The sequence below is a fragment of the Hylobates moloch genome, unplaced genomic scaffold (assembly GCF_009828535.3).
Source record: "Hylobates moloch isolate HMO894 unplaced genomic scaffold, HMol_V3 SCAFFOLD_1, whole genome shotgun sequence".
Classification (NCBI taxonomy): Eukaryota; Metazoa; Chordata; class Mammalia; order Primates; family Hylobatidae; genus Hylobates; species Hylobates moloch.
Window position 1 is genome coordinate 224301822 of NW_026652276.1, and position 23397 is coordinate 224325218.

At 38.0% G+C, this 23397-nt stretch overlaps 1 protein-coding gene across 1 annotated transcript; it reads left to right on the forward strand.

Moving 5' to 3' along the window:
* Window positions 1-4417: 4417 nt before the first annotated feature.
* On the forward strand, window positions 4418-5434 carry TAS2R39 (taste 2 receptor member 39). Its single transcript, XM_032762000.1, is given in 1 exon segment — window positions 4418-5434. A coding segment is annotated over 1 exon segment (1017 nt).
* Window positions 5435-23397: the final 17963 nt, after the last annotated feature.

Here is a 23397-nt window from a genome sequence, read left to right on the forward strand (position 1 = left end):
AGATGGAGGCTAGGCCAGTCTCTCCTTTTCACATTTTTCTGCCTGCTTTATATTTGCTGGCAGCTGATTAGATGGTGCCCACCAGATTAAGGGTGGGTCTGCCTTACCCAGCCCACTGACTCAAATATTAATCTCCTTTGGCAACAACCTCACAGACACACCCAGAATCAATACTTTGTATCCTTCAATCCAATCAAGTTGACACTCAGTACTAACCATCACAATAAGAATATGAACAGAGGCTCAACATCACTTGTTATTAGGGAAATGCAACTTAAAATCACAAAGAAATAGTGCCACACATTTTTAAATGACTAAAATTTTTTAAAAACACTTGACAATACCAAGTGCTGGTAAAGATGTGAAGCAATTGGAAAACTCTCATACATTGCTGGTAATAGTATAACTACTCTAGAAAATAGTTTGGCAGTTTCTTACAAAGTTAAACACCTAGATGTTGGTGTGTAAATGCCATTCTCCAATAAAAGAATTAAGACTCCTTGAATAAATGATTAATTTCAGTGTTGGGGTGGGAAAAATATGAGTTTGAAACATCCCATGATGCCACAAAGTTAGGAAGTTCTTAAGAAAAAAAATGGAGCCATATTTAAAAGACATAAGAACCGATCTGAAAGAGTTCCCAATTGCCAAAGCTTGAGCAGGTTGAGCAAAAGATAACAATAGTATTGAAGTGTGACTGAAATGCAAAATATAAAATAAAAATATATGAGTCCATAGGAATATAAATAAATGTTTGATTAAGTAAATAAATGGGAGAGGAGGAATAATTCTTTCTTAAAGAAGAATTCTAATTAATAAAGGTGAAAGGAAAGAGGAAAACAAAAAATTATAATGCCACAGTAATGTTAATTGCTGCAGGCAGCATGCCCTCATGAATACTCAAACCAGTGGACAAGAGTTTTAGGAAAAACAAGACATTTGCATAGCTTCAAAGTATCTCCTACAGAATATTTCTGTGTTAGTTTTTAAAATAATGTCCACAAATTCTTTAAGAGTTCTCTTCTGGGAGGTGAAGTCCAATTCATCTCCCCTTGAGTGTGGGCCAGACTTAGTGACTTACTTCTAATTGATAGAGCACAAAAGGAAAAAAAGAGTAACTTTATGGCCGAGAGACAGGTCAGATACCACCTTAACTAAGTGATCAAGTTAACATCACCAGTAAAAGTCATTGACATCATGGGTCCCTGCAGTCAGAGAGGCACATCATCTCTGTGGTACTCTTCCCAAAAATCCATTAACCCAGGCTAATGATGAGAAAACTAAGACAAACCCAAACCACAGAATACACTGCAAAATACCTGACCAGGACTCTTCAAAACTGTTAAGGTCACAAAAGAAAAGGAAAAACCAAGAATTTGTTTTGAGTTGGAAGAGATGAAAGAAACAATGATGAATTACAATGTGGTATTCTGGACTGGGTCTCGAAACAGAAAAAGAGGACTTTAGTGGAAAAACTGGAAAAGTCCAAATGAAGCCAAAAATCGAGCTGATGGTATTGTAACAATGCCAATTTTCTACGTTTGATCATTGTACCATGATTATGTAAGATGTAAGCATTAGTGGAAGCTGGGTGAAGGGTGTATGAGAATTGTCTGTACTATCTTTACAACTCATCTCTGTGTCAAAAGTTATTTCACAATAAGTTAAAAATATAACCAAATAAACTGGACTTTTAAAAGCTATTCCCTATGTCCTTAATGGGTCAGAGTTTTCTTCATGAGCGTTCCTTAATTATTAGGTTGATGCAAAAGCAATTGTGGTTTTTGCCTTTTATTAAAAGTAATGGCAAAAATCACAATTACTTTTGCACCAACCTAATATTAGAAATACCCACTCAAATACATCCAAGATGTATTTAGGAAACTGAAGGTGCCATTTAGGAACTGGTCCAACAATGTTACTTTAAGAAGATCAAGAAAATGTGGCACATATACACCATGGAATACTATGCAGCCATAAAAAAGGATGAGTTCATGTCCTTTGTAGGGACATGGATGAAGCTGGAAACCATCATTCTCAACAAACTATCGCAAGAACAAAAAACCAAACACCGCATTTTCTCACTCATAGGTGGGAATTCAACAATGAGAAGACTTGGACACAGGAAGGGGAACATCACACACCGGGGCCTGTTGTGGGGTCGGGGGAGGGGGCAGGGAAAGCATTAGGAGATATACCTAATGTAAATGACGAGTTAATGGGTCCAGCAAACCACATGGCACATGTATACATATGTAACAAACCTGCACGTTGTGCACATGTACCCTAGAACTTAAAGTATAATAAATAAAAAAAAGAAAAAGATCATCTTTTCACCCAGAAAGATTATTTCATCCCCCCTCAAGTTGCCCCTGGAAATTTCCATGAACAAAACTCTTTCCATTGCAGGAAGCACCTCTTTCATAAGTTGTGGCAAGCAGAGCATCTTCTGAAATACCTTTGGTGATGTCTGTGGTCCCAGCTCCTGCCCACAGCCTCTGCAGCACCCTACACTGTGAAGCCAGACCCTGTCTGAGCTCTTTCTCATCTGACTGCTCTGTCTCTGCTTCCCCTTCCTTTGTCCCCTCTGTCACCCACCAGTGTTTCTTACACAGATGTTCTCTACAGTCTGCTGTGTTCTCACTCAACCTCACTGTTTATGCTCTGACACTTGATTTAGGCATAGGACCCGCAGATTTTCAAATTTGAGGAGACGTGGAACTACCATTCCTCCTCATGTCTCTCATAAAGAGCTTCTCTGAGCTGAAGGTCTTCACTAAGGCCATATATCAACCCAGCAGGTATCTATGTACTGCCTCCTGGGTGTCTGGCATGGGCTAGGGGCTCGGAGTGCGATACATGGATAAGCAAATCAAATGAGGAAAGATGCAACAGCCTCTGAAGGGACCATGTCCTGTTTCTCCTCCCACTCTTGGAAGCCTGGATCAGCAGAAGTAGGGGAAAGCCAGTGGCAAGAAAAATCCTCTTTAAAACCAAACTGGAGGTCCTGAGATACTCCAGGCCTACTTGTGCAAATGGGTAGAAACAAGCAGAGAGGAGCAGTTGTCTATTACACTGTATTCAAGGGAAGTATTTGTTCAGGAATAGTGATTTTCAAATGAGATGGTAAAATTCATAACAACTCATCTAAAATCATTAGTCAAGCCAGAAAACGTTTATGAGTTATTGCCTTGTTTTTAAACGGCTTTAAGTAAAAACCAAATGGCATAAAGATTTTCTGAGACTTCTCACCCACCAACCTTCTCTTTATTAGAATTATTACTTCATCATTATTTTAAAGTTATATACATTCATAAAAATTAATTTACTCTGAAATGAAAAGTCCATTTTATCATTATGTGTCCTATGCTTGCATTTTAAAATCAGAAAAAAACTTCCTTAAGATAAAAGTGATTCTTTTTTCCTTTCTTTTGGTTTTAATATTCCAAAATTGGATGAATTGGGACATTGCTTTTATTCTCAGGTTCGCTAGCTTACCTTGTTAGGAACTAGGGAGTTTTACCTTCAACTCTTATTTTCCTAGTTTTGCTTAAAATGAAAGGTGAATGTGTGTGTGTGTGTGTGTGTGTGTGTGTATGATCTTTTATGTATAACTAAATTTATTACCTCTCAAGTAATTTACTTTGAAAAGAGAGTCCTATCTCTTAAAAATCAGTGTCTTCTTGCTTTATTGATTTTTCTTTACAGGGTGGGGACATAAAAGGCTACCAGGAAAAAAATGTCACAGTGGAATCAACCCTGCATTTAGTCTTGGGCACACAAAAGAATCCACAGGTCTAGGTAGCATAACATGGTGGATAAAAGGAGGAACTCTGGGACCAGGTGACTTGGGTTTGAATCCCAGTTCTATCACGCTCTAGTTGTGTGATGTTGGCCAAGTTATTTAACCTCTGTATGCCTTAGTTTCTTCATCTGCAAAATGGAGGTAATAGAAGCACATGCTCATAAGGTTGTTGTGAGGTTTAAATGTAGTAATTATAAATAAATCATTTGAAAATTTCTTAGCACAAAATGAGAAGTGTGTGTATGTGTGTGTGTGTGTAGCAGTTTTTATTTTCAATCATTTTCTGCAGTCACAAGTGAAAGTAAGTTAAATGATGACTCAGTTAACCAATGTTCAAATTAACTGATGCTACCAAAGAACACGGACCTCAGTACCATGTTAGCTGCTTTTAAAGAGTCTACTCAAGCACTTCCCTGGGCCTCATTATTGAACTACTACCAACATGTTCAAAAATAGAGAGAGGATTAGAAACCAAATCCTTCCAACATTTGCATCTCTAGATGTAGAGCTAAGAATTCTGAAATAAACAAATGGAGTGAATTTGGAAGTGATGCATCAATTGCTTCCTCCTATGACATGAATACTGGGAGTTATCAAGAGTCTGCCCATCAAATGCTGGAGAGATGTTTTCCTCCAGACACCAAAGAGAAGCAACAGCTCAGAATGACTAAACTCTGAGATCCTGCAGAAAGTGAATTGTCGCCATTTCTCACCACCTTAATTTTAGCAGTTTTACTTGCTGAATACCTCATTGGTATCATTGCAAATGGTTTCATCACGGCTATACATGCAGCTGAATGGGTTCAAAATAAGGCAGTTTCCACAAATGGCAGGATCTTGGTTTTCCTGAGTGTATCCAGAATAGCTCTCCAAAGCCTCATGATGTTAGAAATTACCATCAGCTCAACCTCCCTAAGTTTTTATTCTGAAGATGCTGTATATTATGCATTCAAAATAAGTTTTATATTCTTACATTTTTGTAGCCTGTGGTTTGCTGCCTGGCTCAGTTTCTTCTACTTTGTGAAGATTGCCAATTTCTCCTACCCCCTTTTCCTCAAGCTGAGGTGGAGAATTTCTGGATTGATACCCTGGCTTCTATGGCTGTCCGTGTTTATTTCCTTCAGTCACAGCATGTTCTGCATCAACATCTGCCCTGTGTATTGTAACAATTCTTTCCCTATCCACTCCTCCAACGCCACTAAGAAAACATACTTCTCTGAGATCAATATGGTTGGTCTGGCTTTTTTCTTTAACTTGGGGATTGTGATTCCTCTGATCATGTTCATCCTGGCAGCCACCCTGCTGATCCTCTCTCTCAAGAGACACACCCTACACATGGGAAGCAATGCCACAGGGTCCAACGACCCCAGCATGGAGGCTCACATGGGGGCCATCAAAGCTACCAGCTACTTTCTCATTCTCTACATTTTCAATGCAGTTGCTCTGTTTATCTACCTGTCCAACATGTTTGGCATCAACAGTCTGTGGAATAATTTGTGCCAGATCATCATGGCTGCCTACCCTGCCAGCCACTCAATTCTACTGATTCAAGATAACCCTGGGCTGAGAAGAGCCTGGAAGCGGCTTCAGCTTCGACTTCACCTTTACCCAAAAGAGTGGACTCTGTGACCAGCACCCAAGAAGACCACAGGACCTGGCCTTACCAGCTCTGCCGTTCCCTCACCTAGACCTCTCTTTTCTCTCTTCTTTTCTTCTCCAACCCTCATCTGACCCTTTTCACCTGATGTGGCTTTTTATATAGGAAATTGATCATTTCTCTTTTGCTTCATGGGTACAATCTTAGTGGTGCTGTCATATTCTTTACCTGAGCCCTCTACCTCCCCTTGCTCTGTTTAAAGCAGTGATTCTATGCACTGGCTACACATTAGAATCTCTAGGTTGATTTTTGAAAATACCAATGTTCAAACCCAATCTCAGATCTATTAAGTCAGAATTTCTAGTATTAGAACTTACACAGTTTTCTAAGCTTTCCAGGTGATTTTGCTGTGCAGCAGGGTTGTATAGCCACCAAAATAGAAGAATGTTCTAAAACTAGTTCCTGACAACTCTCTTTCTCCCTCCACATGCCTTTTAAACACATTTAGATAACTTGGGAAGTTTTCTGAGTAGAAGTTTGAAATGTATTTTGTCTCCATCTTTCAAAGATATAACCAAAATAATGTGGAACTATTTATCAAAATTAATAATGCATAAAACACCTTTCATCCTAAAAATTACTGAGAATTTTTTCTAAGCATGGTTTTGTATAAATAAGCAAAAATATGTGCAAGAGGCTCTTCACAGCTGCACTATTCATGAATGATGGGAATTGAATGTCTGAAATGAATATTATGTTAACCTTTTTTAAATGAGATAGATGCATGCTTCCTGAGATGAAAAGATTTCCAATACATAGTGCAAAAAGCAAGGAGATATTTTATGAGTCCATCTGTATTTCTTTTTCTCATAATACTTATATATTTGTATGTGTATATATGTACATACAAAGTTTCTGGACAAATATACCAAAAATAATTCACAGAGGGCTTCTGAGTGGTGTCACTGGGTATCTGGGGAATAAATGAAATAGTTACAATTTATTTTATGCCTTTATGCATTGTTGAACTACTTAGAACATGTATTCACTAATTTCAAAATTTTGAAAGATTTATATTGATTTTTATTAGAGAATTGGTAAGTAAAAAGGATTTGAGAGAAAGAATAGTGCATATTATTTTGTTGATTGGCTCTCTCACTATTGAGTTTTATTAAAAATGCTAACAAATCACAATATTTCACAAGCTTTCAATCCGTTGACACCTCTATATTCTCTGTCCCTCTATCAGGCCTGTCCTCTCTTCCTTTCATATTCAATTTGGATTACTGGTCAATCATTATACTCACCCTTCAAAAATAGCTTCAATATTTACAGATGAAATGAGCTGTATCTGTGATTTGCTTTGAATTAATCCAACATAGGACAAAGGAGTAGAGAATGGGGTGGTTTGGGTTATTCTTATGCTGATGTTTTTTTAAACAAGGCTTCAGGCATGTGGAGTTCTTTCTGCTATTCTATTTCAGAATATGTTTGAGAATTTCCCTAATATAGCTTTTATATAAATAAATCATACAATATTCTAAATTCCTGACCCTTCTAAATGTGAAATAATCCCACATTTAAATGACTATTTAACATTCTGTGTTTGCTTCTAAGCAGCTGAGTGTTACTTGAGAGTATTTCATAACTGGATGAGCTCATGTTCCTACAAATTCATGCTCTTCAGCCTCAGACGAGTAACTTCATTGAGCATTTCCATCCCATATTTCCCTAGAGAAGTCACTCATTAAAGTCCCCACAATGACTATCTCACATCTTTTCCTCAGTCTCCAAACCTTCAGCCTCTCTTCTCCCTGACCCATTTCAGCCCTTAAAGTCTTTGACAGGCAACATTAGAAGGACAATCCTCTTTTTCCCATTAGTGAATCTACTAATCCACCAATTTCTGTCTATATCCCCAATATTTCAATAGAAAGGGTGCCAGTCAATGAAAAAAAAATCATTAGACATGTTTTAACTATATTCTACTCCCTCTATATTTTTTCTTCCTCCAAGTTTCATTTTCTATGTGTTTTAGTTTGTTTTCTCTCATGATTGAGTCTTTCCTTAAATATCCGATGATCCTTGAATGTCAGCACTAAAAAGTCGATTGTCAAATTTTAAAAATTCATTTTAAAGTATCTTTTAGAGTATAAAAACTATGTTGAAACATCTATGTGAGAGGTCGCTCAAAAGTAGAACATGCAACTTGGATTCTTAATTTTCCCCTTGAAACACATTTCCCTTTTCAGTTTTCTCCAACGCATTAAATAGTGCCACATTATTTCCACTGGTGAAGTCAGAATGCTAGGAACAATCATGGATGTGTCTTCTGTCTTATTCACTTCATGCACCTCATCAGTAAGTCCCTTGTTTCTGTCCTGTGACGTGTATAAGTAGAGGATCATTCAGTTATTAGTTGAACAAGTACTGGCTGAACACCAACTATATGGCATATTCTATTCCAGGTGCTATGTATACAATGAACAGGGCTCTTGTCATCATGGATCTTCTAGTCTAGTGGGAAAGCACAGGTAATAAAACCTAGAATGTATAGCACATCATGGTGGTGGTGTTAGATCAGCCCAGTCAGGAAGGGCCTAGATGAGTAAATAAGATATAAAGAGGTAATTGTTAAAAATATAAATCTAGGCCAGGCGTCGTGGCTCACGTCTGTAATCCCAGCACTTTGGGAGGCCAAGGCGGGTGGATCACGAGGTCAGGGGTTCAAGACCAGCCTGGCCAACATGGTGAAACCCTGTCTCTACTAAAAATACAAAAATTAGCTGGGCGTGGTGGTGGGCGCCTGTAATCCCAGCTACTCAGGAGGCTGAGGCAGCAGAATCGCTTGAAACTGGAAGGCAGAAGTTGCAGTGAGCCAAGATCACACCACTGCACTCCAGCCTAGGCAAAAGAGCAAAATTCCATCTCAGGAAAAAAAAAAAAAAAAATTATATATATATATATATATATATAAATCTAGATAGAGGAATAAGTTCTAGAGTAGCACCGTAGGGTGACTTATAGTTAACAATAATTTATTGTGTATTTACAAATTGCTAGAAGACAGGATTTTGAATGTTTCCAACACAAAGAAATGTTTGAAGTGATAGATATGCAGATTACTCAGATTTGATCATCCCACGTGGTATACATGTACCCAAATATCACTGAGTCCTATTAATATGTACAATTACTATATGCTAACTAAAAATAAAACAAAATTATAAAAATAAAAAATTATAAATATAAACCAAACATAGGATAATTACAAAATAAATCTAAGGAAATCAGAACATATTAAATATTGATTTGATAAATAAAATATAAAAAGGTTAAAATGGATACAAAAACTGGTTCATTGAAAAGCAGTAAAATTGGCATCATTAGCTTATATAATCAAGAAAAAAGGCATAAATACACAAAATAAGACATGAAAGAAAAATAACTACAAATCAGAGAAATTGCAGTACTTTTAAGAAACTATTTTGTTTAACTCTATGCTAGAGTTTGAAAACGTAGATAAGATAGATGTTCCTAGAAAAATATAATTTACTAAAATTGACTTCAAGAAAATCTAAGCAGAATAATCATCACAGTTGAGCTAGAGAAAGTTGTGAAGAGCCACTCCTCAAATAATACTGGCACCAGATGTTCACAAGGGAATTCTATCAACTTTTTAAAAGCAGATAATATGAAGTCTATGTAAATTGTTTCACAGCACAAAAGTTAAAGGAAGTTTCCAAATTTGTTTTGTAAAATAAATATAATTTAGATATCAAAACCTAACAAAAATTGTCTCCCAGAAAACTACAAATAAACCTCACTTATCAGTGTTTATACAAAAATACTAAATAAAATTTAGTATTAAATTTAAATCTAGAATACAGGTTTATTTCATAAAAGTAAAGACGGTTTATATTAGAAAACATATCAACATAATTAACCATATTAATAATACTAAAGAGATGAATCATATAATAATGTTCATAAGTGCTGAAAAATAAAATTCAAGAACCATTCCTAATTATTAAAAAATCTTACAATAAAAATAGATGATTTTCTAACATGATAAAATATATCTATCTCTTAATAGCTAGCAAGCATCATTCTTTTTTTTTTTTTTTTTTTTTTTTAGACGGAGTCTCACTCTTTTCTCCAGGCTGGAGTGCAGTGCAATGGCACAGTCTTGGCTCACTGCAAACCTCTTGTCTCCCAGGTTCAAGCGATTCTCCTGCCTCAGCCTCCCAAGTGGCTGGGATCACAGACATGCACCACCATGCCTGGCTAATTTAACAGCTAGCATCATTCTTAATGAGAAAACATTATTATTTCCATTAAATTCAGGTAAAAAGACAAAGATGTTTACCCTCACCCTATTAACCGACGTTATCCCTAGACAGTATCCAGTACAACTAGAAGAAGTGAAATTAATTTAAATGATTTTAAAAAATTGGAAGTTTCCTGGTGGAAGTATCATTATCTGCAGATGGTTATATAAATAACCAAGAGAAGCAACTAAAATATTATTCTAAATAACAAAAGCATGAAATATGGAAGGAAAAAAATAAACAGCAACAAAAAATAAGATACTAGAGCAATAAAGTTAACAAAAAAATGAGCAAGACTGAAATAGGAAATTTTCCCTGACCCCTTCATAGGCCTCACAAAGGGAGCTGCTCGTTTATTCAGCCTGCAGCTCTCAAATCCTTTGTGGGAGGGGAGGCATGCAGTTGAGCGGGTGCAGGGACCAGGAGGAGTTCTTCTGGATGCCAGCAGGAGCAGAACTCCTTGCAGCCCCACAGTAGCATCCAGCGGGGTACCCATGACCCCTGGAGCCCCAGAGGGCATGTGTTACTGTGCTCTTATAACTTTGCTCTCCATGTACAGCTTTAGTGTTTAACAGCTCAGTGTGACAGCCCTCTGTATCTCGAGATCTTGTTGGGCATCCAGGAAGAATCAGGTCGCAGGAACAAATTGAACATGGTAAATGCAGGGGATTTTATTGCTGATAAAAGTGGCTCTCAGTGGGATGAAGGGCTTGGAAGTGGATGGAGCAGGAAGGTGGTCTTCCTCTGGAGTTAGGCCATCTCTTCTCCAAGGTCCAGCCATCAAGCCGACCCTCTGAAGTCAAGCTGCTTCTTGCCAATGTCAAGCTGCTTTTTCTCTTCTCTCCTCTGCTGCTCTGCTGCTAGTGGAGCCTGGGGTTTTTATGGGCACAGGATGTAGGGGGCGGGTGTGGAGAGGGCCAGGGTAATTTGGAAAAGGCAACATTTCAGTGGGAAAACAGAAATGCACGTTCTCACTTTGGGCTGCGAGTCCAGGCTTGAGGGTGGGGCTTCAAGAAGGACCCCGCCCTTTTCTACCTAGTATTTCGCTGCCTCCTGTCCATATCACAATCTATATGAAGACTACTTTTAAATGCTTCAGATATACACACAGAAGACTTAAACAGGAGGAAGGCTACCATGCTATTGAGTGGAAAGTGTCAATGTCATTAGATACAACATTTCCCTAAATGAATCTACATTTAATATAATTTGACACAAATGCCAAAATTTTTTTAGACAGATAAGAAACATAATCTGGAAAAAATGAAGCAAGAATGGCCAGAAACATTCTGAAAATGAAAAAGTAATGAGGGAGGACTAAGCCCATGAAATAACACACGTTATGAAGCTGAAAAACACAAAATGGTGTGACAGTGGAAATCAATACTCAACAAAACAGAGTAGACATCCAGAAAAATGAGAATTTAGTATATGATAAAAGTGGTATTAGCAAAGGAATAACGGATTATTCAATAAATTATGTTAGAACAACTAGCTAGCCAAATGGAAAAAAATTTTGGATGTCTCTCTCACATCTTATACTAGGCCAAATAAATCAAATAATTCATGTTTTTATTTAAAAAAGGAACTATTAAGTATTAGAAGAAATTTTGGAGATTTCAAAGTTAATTTTACAGTTGAGAAGACCCTTCTAACCATGATAAGTGAAAAAACAAGCATAAAATGATTTATTTAATCTGGTTACACAAAGTAAAAAGATACTACATGGCAAAAACTACCTAAGCAAAGTCAAAGACAAACAAGAAACTGGGAAATAATATTTGCCACTCACATTCCAGATAAAGATTAATTTTCTGAATATATTAAGAGCTCATACAAATCAATAAGAACAATTACTGAATTTAAAAATTGGCAAAGGATATGAACTGATAGTTAGAGAAAACGAAATAAAGGTGGCTTTTAAGAAATTCAAAGCTTATAAAATGTGAAAAGATATTTAAAAATTAAAACTAAAAATCATCCATTATCCTTCAACCCAGAGACAACTTTTAAAGTGTGTGTGTGTATGTGTGTGTGTGTGTGTGTATGTAGTTTAACAAAACTGGGTTCATACTAGACATAAAGTTTTTGTAATCTTTTGTTTTTATATAACATTTTGATGATTTTTCCAATTTATTAAGTTGCTTTCAGAAGTTTCTTTAAAAAATTTAAAGGATGCTCAGCCTGACTTACTACAAGAGAAATAGAAATGAGAACTACTCTGAGATGTACTTTTTCACCTATCAGATTAACAAAGATCAAAAAGTTTGATAACACACTGTGCTGATGATCATAGGGACCAGGTGAGCTCATAAATGATGGAAGTGTTAATTGCTACTGCCTCAAGTACAGTTTAGTAGTAGCTATGAAAATTATGATGGTACATACTTTCACTCAAGAATTTTACACGAGTGAAACAAGAATACACATACTTGAACACATAAAAGATAACATATGTACACAGGTTACATGTTACAGCATTGTTTATAGTAGAAAAAATAGGAAAATCACAGGATATCATCAATACAAATTGATATCAATACAAAGGTTCAGTGTAAGAAGCTATAGAAAGAAAATATTAAAAGATGCACGAGAAAAAGAAAGAAAGAGAAAGGAACCAAATGTATTTATGTGTTTGGAATGGCTTCCAAATGTACTATTAGGCACAAAAAAAAGCAATGTATTTAATATACTATCATTTGCATTCAATACTGTTGTTAAAAATAATTAAATACATGTGTGCTTGCATATACACTAATTTTCTCTGGAAGAATACAATAAGAAATTAATAATATTGTTTTCTTAAAATAGAGTTAGAAAATGGGAATTTTTTTTTCTGAGACAGAGTCTTGCTCTGTTGCCCAGGCTGGAGTGCAGTGGCATGATCTCAGCTCACTGTAACCTCCACCTCCTGGGTTCAAGCAATTCTCCTGCCTCAGCCTCCCGAGTAGCTGGGACTACAGGCACCTGCCACCATGCCTGGCTGATTTTTGTATTTTTAGTAGAGATGGTGTTTCACCATGTTTGCCAGGCTGGTCTCAAACTCCTGACCTCGTGATCTGCCCGCCTCGGCCTCCCAAAGTGCTGGGATTACAGTCGTGAACCACTGTGCCTGGCCTGGAAATATTTATATATTGTTTTCTTCCACATATGTAAATTATGTGGCTGGGAGACAAGAAGCAGGAAGAAGACTTTTTACTGTATACATTTTGTATCTTCTGAATTTTCAATGGTATTACCATATAATCTATTTAAGAAATGAATAAATAGAAAATATGAGCTGTTTTGTGGTGTGTGCTTGTATTAGTCTGTTCTCACACTGCTAATAAGGACATACCCAAGACTGGGTAATTTGTAAAGGAAAGAGGTTTAATTGACTCACACTGTGAGGCCTCACAATCATGGTGGAAGGGACATCTTACATGGTGGTAGGCAAGAGAGAGCTTGTGCAAGGGATCTCCCCTTTATAAAACCATCAGATCTCATGAGACTTATTCACTATCACGAGAACAGCACGGGAAAGACCTGTCCCCATGATTCAATTACCTCCCACTAGGTCCCTCCCACGACACGTGGGAATTGTGGGAGCTACAATTCAAGATGAGATTTGGGTGGGGACACAGCCAAACCATATCAGTGCTACTAAATCTTGAGAATTTAGTCACACCTATTATAATGCTAACAACATCCACTGCCATCCTCTGTGTATCCAGAACTTTGTTTTGTTTCAGCCACAAACATTTTTTTCGTATCTGGTCAAGAATTAGTATACACTATGTAATGGTGAGTCTCAGGATCCAGGAGTACTCTCAATGTGTGCTAACTTGAATTAAGGGAGGACATATTTCTGTGGCCCAATAAATTTAAGAAATGCTCTCTTGAGCCCCAGTAAACAGTTTTCTATATAATAAACAAAATGTTGCTAATTCACCATCAGCATTGGAATGATAAACCCTAGCAAGCTGCCCCTTTCATTTCTATTATACCTGCAATAACATAAAATCTCCCATATCACTGGCCATTTAGCAGAAATAATTTCTCCTACTTGTCACTAGACCAAGAGTAACAACCCACAGTTGGGTTGAAAAGGCCAGATAGCGGTACCTGTAAAAAAAAAAAAAAGACTAAAGACAAACTGAAAACAAAATGCTGAGGAAACAGTAATTACGAAAGTGCTCTGAGATTCATTGTAAAAAACTTGAGGGGGAGCCAAGATGGCCGAATAGGAACAGCTCCGGTCTCCAGCTCCCAGCCCGAGCGACACAGAAGACTGGTGATTTCTGCATTTCTGCTTGAGGTACCGGTTTCATCTCACTAGGGAGTGCCAAACAGTGGGTGCAGGACAGTCGGTGAAGCACACTGTGCGCGAGCCGAAGCAGGGCGAGGCACTGCCTCACTCGGGAAGCGCAAGGGGTCAGGGAGTTCCCTTTCCTAGTCAAAGAAAGGGGAAACAGACGGCACCTGGAATATCGGGTCAGTCTCATCCTAATACTGCGCTTTTCCAATGGGCCTGGAAAACGGCACACTAGGAGATTGTGTCCTGCACCTGGCTCGGAGGGTCCTATGCCCACGGAGTCTCGCTGATTGCTAGCACAGCAGTCTGAGATCAAGCTGCAAGGCGGCAGCGAGGCTGGGGGAGGGGCGCCCGCCATTACCCAGGCTTGCTTAGGTAAACAAAGCAGCCAGGAAGCTCGAACTGGGTGGAGCCCACCACAGCTCAAGGAGGCCTGTCTGCCTCTGTAGGCTCCACCTCTGGGGGCAGGGCACAGACAAACAAAAAGTCAGCAGGAATCTCCAGAGACTTAAACGTCCCTGTCTGACTGACAGCTTTGAAGAGAGTAGTGGTTCTCCCAGCATGCAGCTGGAGATCTGAGAACGGACAGACTGCCTCCTAAAGTGGGTCCCTCACCCCTGAGCAGCCTAACTGGGAGGCACCCCCCCAGAAGGGAAAAACTGACACCTCACTGGGCCAGGTACTCCTCTGAGACAAAACTTCCAGAGGAACTATCAGACAGCTGAATTTGTGGTCTCACGAAAATCCGCTGTTCTGCAGCCACCGCTGCTGACACCCAGCCAAACAGGGTCTGGAGTGGACCTCTAGTAAACTCCAACAGACCTGCAGCTGAGGGTCCTGTCTGGTAGAAGGAAAACTAACAAACAGAAAGGACATCCACACCAAAAACCCATCTGTACATCACCACCATCAAAGCCCAAAAGTAGATAAAACCGCAAAGATGGGGAAAAAACAGAGCAGAAAAACTGGAAACTCTAAAAAGCAGAGCACCTCTCCTCCTCCAAAGGAACGCAGTTCCTCACCAGCAATGGAACAAAGCTGGATGGAGGAAGACTTTGATGAGTTGAGAGAAGAAGGCTTCAGACGATCAAACTACTCTGAGCTACGGGAGGAAATTCAAAACAATAGCAAAGAAGTTAAAAACTTTGAAAAAAAATTAGAAGAATGGATAACTAGAATAACCAATGGAGAGAAGGGCTTAAAGGAGATGGAGGAGCTGAAAGCCAAGTTTCAAGAACTACGTGAAGATTGCAGAAGCCTCAGTAGCAGATGCGACCAACTGGAAGAAAGGGTATCGCAGATGGAAGATGAAATGAATGAAATGAAGCGAGAAGGGAAGTCTAGAGAAAAAAGAATAAAAAGAAATGAACAAAGCCTCCAAGAAGTTTGGGACTACGTGAAACGACCAAACCTACGTCTGATTGGTGTACCTGAAAATGATGGGGAGAATGGAACCAAGTTGGAAAACACTCTGCAAGATATTATCCAGGAGAACTTCCCCAATCTAGCAAGGCAGGCCAACATTCAGATTCAGGAAATACAGAAAACGCCACAAAGATACTCCTCGAGAAGAGCAACTCCAAGACACATAATTGTCAGATTCACCAAAGTTGAAATGAAGGAAAAAAATGTTAAGGGCAGCCAGAGAGAAAGGTCGGGTTACCCACAAAGGGAAGCCCATCAGGCTAACAGCTGATCTCTCGGCAGAAACTCTACAAGCCAGAAGAGAGTGGGGGCCGATATTCAACATTCTTAAAGAAAAGAATTTTCAACCCAGAATTTCCTATCCAGCCAAACTAAGCTTCATAAGTGAAGGAGAAATAAAATACTTTACAGACAAGCAAACGCTGAGTGATTTTGTCACCACCAGGCCTGCCCTAAAAGAGCTCCTGAAGGAAGCACTAAACATGGAAAGGAACAACCGGTACCAGCCACTGCAAAAACATGCCAAATTGTAAAGACCATCGAGGCTAGGAAGAAACTGCATCAACTAATGAGCAAAATAACCAACTAACATCATAATGACAGGATCAGATTCACACATAACAATATTAACGTTAAATGTAAATGGGCTAAATGCTCCAATTAAAAGACACAGACTGGCAAACTGGATAAGGAGTCAGGACCCATCAGTGTGCTGTATTCAGGAAACCCATCTCACGTGCAGAGACACACATAGACTCAAAATAAAGGGATGGAGGAAGATCTATCAAGCAAATGGAAAACAAAAAAAGGCAGGGGTTGCAATCCTAGTCTCTGACAAAATAGACTTTAAACCAACAAAGATCAAAAGAGACAAAGAAGGCCATTACATAATGGTAAAGGGATCAATTCAACAAGAAGAGCTAACTATCCTAAATATATATGCACCCAACACAGGAGCACCCAGATTCATAAAGCAAGTCCTGAGTGACCTACAAAGGGACTTAAACTCCCACACAATAATAATGGGAGATTTTAACACCCCACTGTCAACATTAGACAGATCATCTAGACAGAAAGTTAACAAGGATATCCAGGAATTGAACTCAGCTCTAAACAAAGTGGACCTAATAGACATCTACAGAACTCTCCACCCCAAATCAACAGAATATACATTTTTTTCAGCACCACACCACACCTATTCCAAAATTGACCACATAGTTGGAAGTAAAGCTCTCCTCAGCAAATGTAAAAGAACAGAAATTATAACAAACTGTCTCTCAGACCACAGTGCAATCAAACTAGAACTCAGGATTAAGAAACTCACTCAAAACCGCTCAACTACATGGAAACTGAACAACCTGCTCCTGAATGACTATTGGGTACATAATGAAATGAAGGCAGAAATAAAGATGTTCTTTGAAACCAACGAGAACAAAGACACAACATACCAGAATCTCTGGGACACATTCAAAGCAGTGTGTAGAGGGAAATTTATAGCACTAAATGCCCACAAGAGAAAACAGGAAAGATCCAAAATTGACACCCTAACATCACAATAAAAAGAACTAGAAAAGCAAGAGCAAACACATTCAAAAGCTAGCAGAAGGCTAGAAATAACTAAAATCAGAGCAGAACTGAAGGAAATAGAGACACAAAAAAACCCTTCAAAAAATTAATGAATCCAGGAGCTGGTTTTTTGAGAAGATCAACAAAATTGATAGACCGCTAGCAAGACTAATAAAGAAGAAAAGAGAGAAGAATCAAATAGATGCAATAAAAAATGAAAAAGAGGAGATCACCACCGATCCCACAGAAATACAATCTACCATCAGAGAATACTACAAACACCTCTATGCAAATAAACTAGAAAATCTAGAAGAAATGGATAAATTCCTTGACACATACACCCTCCCAAGACTAAATCAGGAAGAAGTCGAATCTCTGAATAGACCAATAACAGGTTCTGAAATTGTGGCAATAATCAATAGCTTACCAACCAAAAAGAGTCCAGGACCTGATGGATTCACAGCTGAATTCTACCAGAGGTACAAGGAGGAACTGGTACCATTCCTTCTGAAACTATTCCAATCGATAGAAAAAGAGGGAATCCTCCCTAACACATTTTATGAAGCCAGCATCATCCTGATACCAAAGCCAGGCAGAGACACAACCAAAAAAGAGAATTTTAGACCAATATCCTTGATGAACATTGATGCCAAAATCCTCAATAAAATACTGGCAAACCGAATCCAGCAGCACATCAAAAAGCTTATACACCATGATCAAGTGGGCTTCATCCCTGGGATGCAAGGCTGGTTCAACATACGCAAATCAATAAATGTAATCCAGCATATAAACAGAACCAAAGACAAAAACTACATGATTATCTCAATAGATGCAGAAAAGGCTTTTGACAAAATTCAACAACCCTTCATGCTAAAAACTCTCAATAAATTAGGTATTGATGGGACGTATCTCAAAATAATAAGAGCTATATACGACAAACCCACAGCCAATATCATACTGAATGGGCAAAAACTGGAAGCATTCCCTCTGAAAACTGGCACAAGACAGGGATGCCCTCTCTCACCGCTCCTATTCAACATAGTGCTGGAAGTTCTGGCCAGAGCAATCAGGCAGGAGAAGGAAATAAAGGGTATTCAATTAGGAAAAGAGGAAGTCAAACTGTCCCTGTTTGCAGATGACATGATTGTATATCTAGAAAATCCCATTGTCTCAGCCCAAAATCTCCTTAAGCTGATTAGCAACTTCAGCAAAGTCTCAGGATACAAAATCAATGTACAAAAATCACAAGCATTCTTGTACACCAATCACAGACAAACAGAGAGCCAAATCATGAGTGAACTCCCATTCACAATTGCTTCAAAGAGAATAAAATACCTAGGAATCCAACTTACAAGGGATGTGAAGGACCTCTTCAAGGAGAACTACAAACCACTGCTCAATGAAATAAAAGAGGATACAAACAAATGGAAGAACATTCCATGCTCATGGGTTGGAAGAATCAATATCGTGAAAATGGCCATACTGCCCAAGGTCATTTATAGATTCAATGCCATCCCCATCAAGCTACCAATGACTTTCTTCACAGAATTGGAAAAAACTACTTTAAAGTTCATATGGAACCAAAAAAGAGCCCGCATCGCCAAGTCAATCCTAAGCCAAAAGAACAAAGCTGGAGGCATCACGCTACCTGACTTCAAACTATACTACAAGGCTACAGTAACCAAAACAGCATGGTACTGGTACCACAACAGAGATATAGATCAATGGAACAGAACAGAGCCCTCAGAAATGATGCCGCATATCTACAACTATTTGATCTTTGACAAACCTGACAAAAACAAGAAATGGGGAAAGGATTCCCTATTTAATAAATGGTGCTGGGAAAACTGGCTAGCCATATGTAGAAAGCTGAAACTGGATCCCTTCCTTACACCTTATACAAAAATTAATTCAAGATGGATTAAAGACTTACATGTTAGACCTAAAACCATTAAAATCCTACAAGAAAACCTAGGCAATACCATTCAGGCCATAGGCGTGGGCAAGGACTTCATGTCTAAAACACCAAAAGCAATGGCAACAAAAGCCAAAATTGACAAATGGGATCTCATTAAACTAAAGAGCTTCTGCACAGCAAAAGAAACTACCATCAGAGTGAACAGGCAACCTACAGAATGGGAGAAAATTTTTGCAACCTACTCATCTGACAAAGGGCTAATATCCAGAATCTACAATGAACTCAAACAAATTTACAAGAAAAAAACAAACAACCCCATCAAAAAGTGGGCAAAGGACGTGAACAGACACTTCTCAAAAGAAGACATTTATGCAGCCAGAAAACACATGAAGAAATGCTCATCATCACTGGCCATCAGAGAAATGCAAATCAAAACCACAGTGAGATACCATCTCACACCAGTTAGAATGGCCATCATTAAAAAATCAGGAAACAACAGGTGCTGGAGAGGATGTGGAGAAATAGGAACACTTTTACACTGTTGGTGGGACTGTAAACTAGTTCAACCATTGTGGAAGTCAGTGTGGCCATTCCTCAGGGATCTAGAACTAGAAATACCATTTGACCCAGCCATCCCATTACTGGGTATATACCCAAAGGACTATAAATCATGCTGCTATAAAGACACATGCACACGTATGTTTATTGCGGCACTATTCACAATAGCAAAGACTTGGAACCAACCCAAATGTCCAACAACAATAGACTGGATTAAGAAAATGTGGCACATATACACCATGGAATACTATGCAGCCATAAAAAATAATGAGTTCGTGTCCTTTGTAGGGACATGGATGAAACTGGAAAACATCATTCTCAGTAAACTATCGCAAGGACAAAAAACCAAACACCGCATGTTCTCACTCATAGGTGGGAATTGAACAATGAGAACTCATGGACACAGGAAGGGGAACATCACATTCCGGGTACTGTTGTGGGGTGGGGGGTGGGGGGGGCGGGGACAGCATTAGGAGATATACCTAATGCTAAATGACGAGCTAATGGGTGCAGGAAATCAACATGGCACATGGATACATATGTAACAAACCTGCACATTGTGCACATGTACCCTAAAACCTAAAGTATAATAAAAAAATAAATAAATTAAAAAAAAAGAAAGTGCTCTGAGAAGAAAATTAGGTTGAATCTTAGAGAAAATTGAATTAACAACAGAAGTAGCAGCAACAACAACCAAATAACCACAGAGCAGAAAGTGTCTACAAGCAAGGAATGGTAACAGTAGTTAAATTCAAGTTAAAGTTCTAAGTCTCCGCCATCTTCTCTGTTTATTCTTGAGCAAAAAACTAACCTATGCAAATCTTAATTCTCTCATCTATAAAATGAGGAGGATAATAATGCTGATCTCACCGGAGGGTCCTGAACAACAATTAAAATAATATATATATATAGCAAATGGCTGATACAAGCTGGCCGTACCTGTTACTGAAAGCAGCTGTATCAGGGTAACAACTAATGTTGAATCACCAGTCTCCAGAACTTGACCTATGATAAATTTTCCAAACAAAATGTATTTTACCCTCTATTCCCCTCTGCAAAGTATTAGGCGGAACTCTTCTGAAATAGAGGCACTATTTCTTTTTTCTCTTCAGGAAATTGTAGTGAATCTTCTTAAAGGTCTCATTTTCTGAACTTTAATGTCCATGGACTTCTAAGAGGAGATAAATAAAAGCGAAAGAGCAAAAGGCAAGAACAATCCTGAAACTCTCAAGTCAAGAAACAGATGCTACAGATCGTTTTAATCTATTCCAGGTAGGTTCTGGGCATCAGGCTTCTAACTTGGAGTGAAAAGGGCCCCAGAAGGTAGACCTTCCTAAAAGGAAAAAGGTGAATGGAACTGCCCCCATTTCTAAACTAATCTCTAAGACAGTCTGTAAACATGGACACCTGTTGGGGGTCCTCACTGGACCAACGACTTATCTGTGTTAGCCATTGTTCCTCAGATCCACCATCCTTAAAAGCTAACAACAAGTAATATGACATTTTGTTGACACCCTTTCACAGCCTTCCAGGAAGAAACATGTCTGTTCCAGGTGTGTTAGACAAACAACATTATTATCTTTCATTTGATCCCTAGTGAGGATTTTGTTGTTGTTTAAAAAAATAAAGTATTTGGTATTCAAATAATGGCATACTTCCTTGTACCTTAACAAAATGGATTTTGAATAATATACTGGATGCAGAGGAAACGGGTAAGTGTACTTTGTAAATGCTTTTTCCTATCTCATCATTCTCAGGGGTTGAAAACATTAAGTCAACAACTGTCAAAACATTGCCATGGAGAGCTGGAAGTAGAGCATTAAAGCCATCGAAAACCACCTGGGAGAAAATATTTATGGGAAATGATGAGATTTCTTAGCAAGCAGCTCCCAATCATCTTAGTAACAGGTAATTTGGCGAAAACATGTCACATGCCACAATTGTTTGCTACTACTTTCTGGTAATGTTGAGAGGTTTTATTTTCTTGTGAAATAGCCTGATTAGTAAAAAGTTAAAATCGTCATAACTCAAATTCTCATGTATGGCCTTTTTTAAAAATGGATTTGGAAGACTTACAAAAACATAATAATATTACTCATTTTTAAATCTTCTCCCTAAAAAAATACAGAAGCAAAATTGGTTGTTTCAAAATGATGAAACTTTCAAAATTATTATCAAAGTAATACTGGTTTCTGGGGGAAAAAATTAAACGCTAAAAAAGGTGTTTTGTGAAAAGCAACAGTCTCCTGTCTCACCCCAATTAACATTTCCAAAAGCAACATTTCTATCAGTTTCTAGCTTTAGTTTTTATGGTGGTTACTCTCACAATTCCAAATACATACACATATACATGTATGTATATTTTTTGTCCACTTGTAAATAATATTCATTGACATATCACTATAAAAAGTGGGAATTTCTTTTTCTGGGTGGGTGCTGTGGCTCACACCTGTAATCTCAACATTTTGGGAGGCCGAAGCAGGAGGATTCCTTGAGGCCAGGAGTTTGATACTAGCCTGGGCAACATAGCGAGACCCCACCACTATATTTTCTTTTTAAGTGAGAATCTGAATGTCACTTACATTACTCTCAAACTATTGACCCTGTCCTCTTCTAAAATATTGGGTTGTATTACTATTTTCGGCTCTTGCTTTCATTGCCTTTAAATTGTTAAGTGATAATTTTAAGTTTTCATTTCTTATTCAAGTATTTATACTCAATGCCCATAAAATGCACTTTATAAAAGGAGTATATTAGCTCTCCATTCTTCCTTCAACACCTTCCCTTTTCCACCTTATAACTTCTGAAAGCAGTATGTTCCTTCTGCATTGTCACATACTTTTCTATAACCATAGTTCAGTCTTCTATGCTTTATTTATAAGTTGATTTAAATATGGAAAACCAATAAATAGCATTTCTAATATTGTGGCTAAATATTGTTCAACTCAAGATAGAAAACTGCTTCCCATTAAGGTCAATGGGACAATCCATAGACCCAAATCAAAGGAGAATATTTCCACAATAAAAGTCAAATGTGTTTTATAGTTTTCTGTGTACAAGTCCTTCAACTTCTTTTATAAGTTTATTCCTAAGTATTTCATTATTTTTGATGTGATAATTTTTGACAGTTTTTTAAAATTTCATTATCAGATAGGTCATTTTTGGTGCAAATAAACAGTACTGATTTTGTATATCGGCTTTGTATCTTGCAACTGTACTGAATTTGCTTGTTCGTTCTAACAGATTTTTGTAGTCTTTAGACTTTTCTACATATAGGATTATATTATCTGCACACAGAGATAGTTTTACTTCTTCCTTTCCAAATTGGATGCGCTTTATTTCTTTCTCTTGCCTAATCGCTCTAGGAAGGACTTCTAATACTATGTTGAATGGCAGAGGCAGGAGTGGGCAACCTTGTCTTGATCTTGACAGAGGAAAAGCTGTCAGCTTTGAGCTATGAGCTTATCATGTGATATATGGCCTTTACTATGTTGGGGCACATTCTTTTTATACATAATTTGTTGAAAGTTTTCATCATGAAAAAGTGTTGAATTTTGTCAAATGTTTTTCTGCATTGGCTATGATGATGATATAACTGTTATTCTACATTCTGTTAATGTAATGTATACATTTATTGATTTGCATAGGTTGAGCTATCCTCGCATCCCAACAATAAATCCCAGTTGATCATGGTGTTTTCAATGTGCTACTGAGTTCGTTTTGCAGTATTTTGTTCTGGATTTTTGCATGTATGTTCATCAGGGATATTGGCCTGTAGTTTTCTTTTCATATGGTGTCTTTGTCTGGTTTTAATATCAGGATAAAGCTGACCTCATAAAATTAGTTTGGTACTGTTTCTTCTTCTATTTTTTAGAAGTTTTTAAAGGATTTTGTTTATCTTAT